Genomic DNA, 3,873 nt, shown 5'->3' with positions numbered 1-3,873 from the left:
GTAATGCCACTCAGGGATAAGTGAGGCTCGTCACTCTAATCTTAAATATCAGGACCAACTTGCCTAACCCCGGGCTCCTACACTCCTCATGGGGCAACGTAGGATTGGATGATGAATGAATGAAATACATATATATATATATATATATATATATATATATATATATATATATATATATATATATATATATATATATATATATATATATATATATATATATATATATATATATATATACCTTAATATGGTTCAAACTACCCTAAAGTTTATTGGCGAATTGTGAACACGCATGTGTTGCTCTGTTTGTTATTCGCAGGTATTGAATTCCGATTGTATTTTATCAGTAGCTGGTGTTGCTTAAAATCATGTGGTGGTTATGGTGATGTGTTTATGATCACGTTGACTTGTTTCTTAATAAGCGCTGAATGTAATCAACCTTAAACTACAAGGGAAAAACATCAACATCATCATGCACTACGACACCATTCGAGCCTTCATGGCCAAACTCGACCTCTGGATATGTCTAATTCAGTATGGAAATACAGCCAGTTTTAGTAATTTGGATTCCGCTCTCATTCACAGTTACCTTGATTCTGAGTTAGAGAAACAAATAATCACTCATCTGACTGACGTGAAAGCAGAATTCATCAGATACTTCCCAGATAGTGATGAGAAGCATGAAGCCTGGAAATTCATCAGGAACTCATTTCAATGTGAAGTAGCTGATGTTTCGGATGAAGTGCAAGAGAAGTTTCTTGATTTCATGTTCAACTCCTCAGCTGAAGAAAACTTCAAAGATCTGAATCTTCAGAGGTTCTGGGTCAAGTGCCTTCCTGTTTAGCCTCTGATCTCACATCAAGCTCTTCGGATTCTACAATGTTTGGATCCACGTGTCTTTGTGAAGCTGCATTTTCTATTCTCGTTGCTGTCAAGACCAAGTACAGAAACCAACCGAACGTTGAAGGGGACTTACGCTGTGCATTCTGGCATTCGACCACGCATTCAAGATCTGGTAGCTATGAAGCAGTGTCAAGTATCTCATTAAATTAGAAAGTAAGTTCGTTAAATATGCTGGGTATATTGTATGCAAAGAATTCTTGCTCAGTAAAAAGACCAAGAACATCCACTGTTGTCAGTTTTTCCTTAAAATCTGGGAGGGAATTTTATCAATTTGGTTGGAATGGGGCGTGGAGGGAAGGACCAACTACTAGAGGGGGCGTGGTAGCAAAAAGGTCACGAACCACTGAGTTATTTGGCTACCACTCAATGTAGTCAATTATTTCCTGGTGTAGAGGAAACCCTTTGGCCTATCACTAATTACAGAGTCGCCTGAAAGTCGCAGTACATCAAGTGAGCTGATGCTGGACACTCCTACCTCTGGCATTTTATTTTTACACCAGCGCTCGCGAAGAATATGCATGTGCTGTTTTCGGCGTATGTATGTCAGCCTAGAAATATGTCACTGACTGCAGAGGATTAATTTATACATAAGACGAAAAATAACCCACTCTTTGATAATAGATAACTGTTAAGGACATTTATTATCTAGTAAATTGGGTAAGGGCGCTTGTAAATCCATCCCGAGAGATCGTATTTTAAAAAGTTCCAAAAGATTCAAACATTTTTACCATAAGCAAGTCTCCGTGATAACTTATTAGCAGAGATTGTTTTATCTTTTGTGTTCATTTAACGTTAATATTCACTCTGCTTTGATTGTGAATTATCTGGCACCTGTGTAAATGAAGACGATCATATAAGAGAGCAATATCAACCACTACTTAACACTTTTGCCCGGTGTCGTATGCACGGAGTGACTTATGCTGGAAGTCACCGTTCCGCTCACTGCGCATGCGCCGAATGGCCGTTTGGCTGCTATTTTGAAAGTATCTGCATGTTATCCCAAATTTTGTGCCATTTATCAACAACACTGTATGAAATACATGTGTCAGGAAGATAGTTGGATGTCTTATCGACCTGTAGGTAACTATAGGTCGATATATGGATATATATAAATAAAGATATATATGTATGTTACAGGCAGATTGTGAAATTAGTCATTTCGTGAATTAAGAGTATTTTAATTTAGGTTTATTTAGGTTAGGTTGATCTAGGATAAGGTTAGGTTAGGTTTGGTTAGGTCTGGTTAATTTAAGCTTAACAGAGAAGGGAACGGTAACTTCCAGCATAAAGTCACTCCGTGCATATGACACCGGTAACGTATTTCTTTGTAAGCTATTCTCGCTACTTACGGGTTATTTTATTCCGGGGACTCTACCTTAACTGGATACATCAGTCAAAAATTAGGAAGTAGAGAGTAGAAAAGGCGTCATGAGAATGAAAATATTATACTCAAGAGATTTTATGAATACTCCCCCTGATGACTGAGAATGTGTCCCGTAGCGCAGGCCCCCTCTGTCTCCCCCCTTGTCCCTTTGTTTCTGTCTCTGTCTGATCTCTGTCTATCTTCCCTGTGTGGCTTCCTTCTGGCCAAGATTATCTTCTCCCCGTTCTCACACATCATCTACCTCGCCCCCTTTGTCTGTGGGAGCGTTCGCCGGGCTAAATATGGCTCTGAGTAAGCTATCAGATGTTCGATACACTTGTAAATGACGGAGTGCAGTTTTCTGTACCTATATCCACCTTAGCTTGGCGGAGATTTTCACTCCTTTGCAACATATATCCTGCAGCTCAGTGCCAAAAAAGGCAATGTTGCGGCCCTACATTCCTTCCTAAGCACGTCTTCTTGGCAAGCATTATCTTCTAGCATTCATCTATTGTCGCAACTCAGGCCCAGGGATACAGGGATGGCAATTTTACACGAAGTTAGTCTTAAAAGAGTATATCAGAAGTTCAGTACACTGGTGAATGACGGACTGCAGTTCTGTCCCTGGGTTTGTGCTCGCCCAGTCCCTAAGTTGAACGGTAATCGTGGTGGCGCGGGATTATAGATGCATTGGTGAACAGACAAGGAAAGTAAGCTCCAAATGTTGGGGTTACTACCACCAAGTCAGAAGGAAGGAGGGGGACAGGGGAAGAATCAGTTGGTGAGGATGTGAATTATAGTTGAAGGAATAGGCGTCGGGGCTTAACCCAACATGCGTGGGCAGTTATTTGGCAGTTGCACTGGGCAGGGGACAACACAAACATACCAGAATGGTGAACAGACAAGGAAAGTAAGCCCCCAAACATTCCCCCGGAATACGACACGCAACCTTCGATTTTACATCCTGGAACCTATTTTTAGTTCTAGGTACGAACAGGCTAGGGCAAGGGAGACCGTGCTTAAAGGTCTCGTGGTCGACCCGGGAATCGAACCCGGGAATCTCCCTTGCGAGGAGAGTGTGCTACCGTTACACCATCGTCCACCCAAGAGATGCATTATGCGACCTCATCTTTATGTACTCACAGAAAGGCGCCTCTAAGCCAACCATACACGGAGGGAATGTGTAAGAATTTACTATTCTTTTGTGGCGTTTTTTAAATGTAAAGCTTAAGGGAAATATATAAAAAAAATAGATCGAGGTTTGACAGGGAGTGCGTTGGGGCTTCACTAAGACTGCCAGCAGCGGGGTCGTTTTTTGGCATGAAGAACTTTGCAATAATTAAACTAGTCTCTACTTGCGTATCTTAAATATGTTCGTATTAATGGAGGAACGTTGAAGAAGGTCAGAGTTGAAAACAGAACCTGTAAAAATAGACTGATTTCCTAATTGCTTTGTGGTAGTGGAAGTAGGTAAAAAAGAAAAGAAAAAAAAAAAGGTGGCTCAAAAAATATATATGACAGGATTTTGTTTGACCAGGTCATTCTTTAGCTAAATCTAAAAAATACTGGAGTTAAAAGTAAACTGCGTAATAATCAGTCTCTCTCCCGCT

The 3,873-nt window shown here is 40.5% G+C and overlaps 1 protein-coding gene across 1 annotated transcript; it reads left to right on the top strand.

Annotated features, from left to right (window-relative positions):
- Positions 1–469: 469 nt before the first annotated feature.
- LOC145393336 (zinc finger BED domain-containing protein 5-like) lies at positions 470–841 on the top strand. The gene has a single exon (XM_080267438.1). It carries the CDS (start codon positions 470–472, stop codon positions 839–841), a length of 372 nt encoding a protein of 123 aa, XP_080123564.1.
- Positions 842–3,873: the final 3,032 nt, after the last annotated feature.

This window comes from Coenobita brevimanus, chromosome 24 (genome assembly GCF_032717465.1).
Source record: "Coenobita brevimanus isolate Jiangsu-jjx chromosome 24, ASM3271746v2, whole genome shotgun sequence".
Classification (NCBI taxonomy): domain Eukaryota; kingdom Metazoa; phylum Arthropoda; class Malacostraca; order Decapoda; family Coenobitidae; genus Coenobita; species Coenobita brevimanus.
The sequence above is the reverse complement of the archived record's forward strand: the minus strand, read 5'-3'. Positions and strand labels throughout refer to the sequence as shown.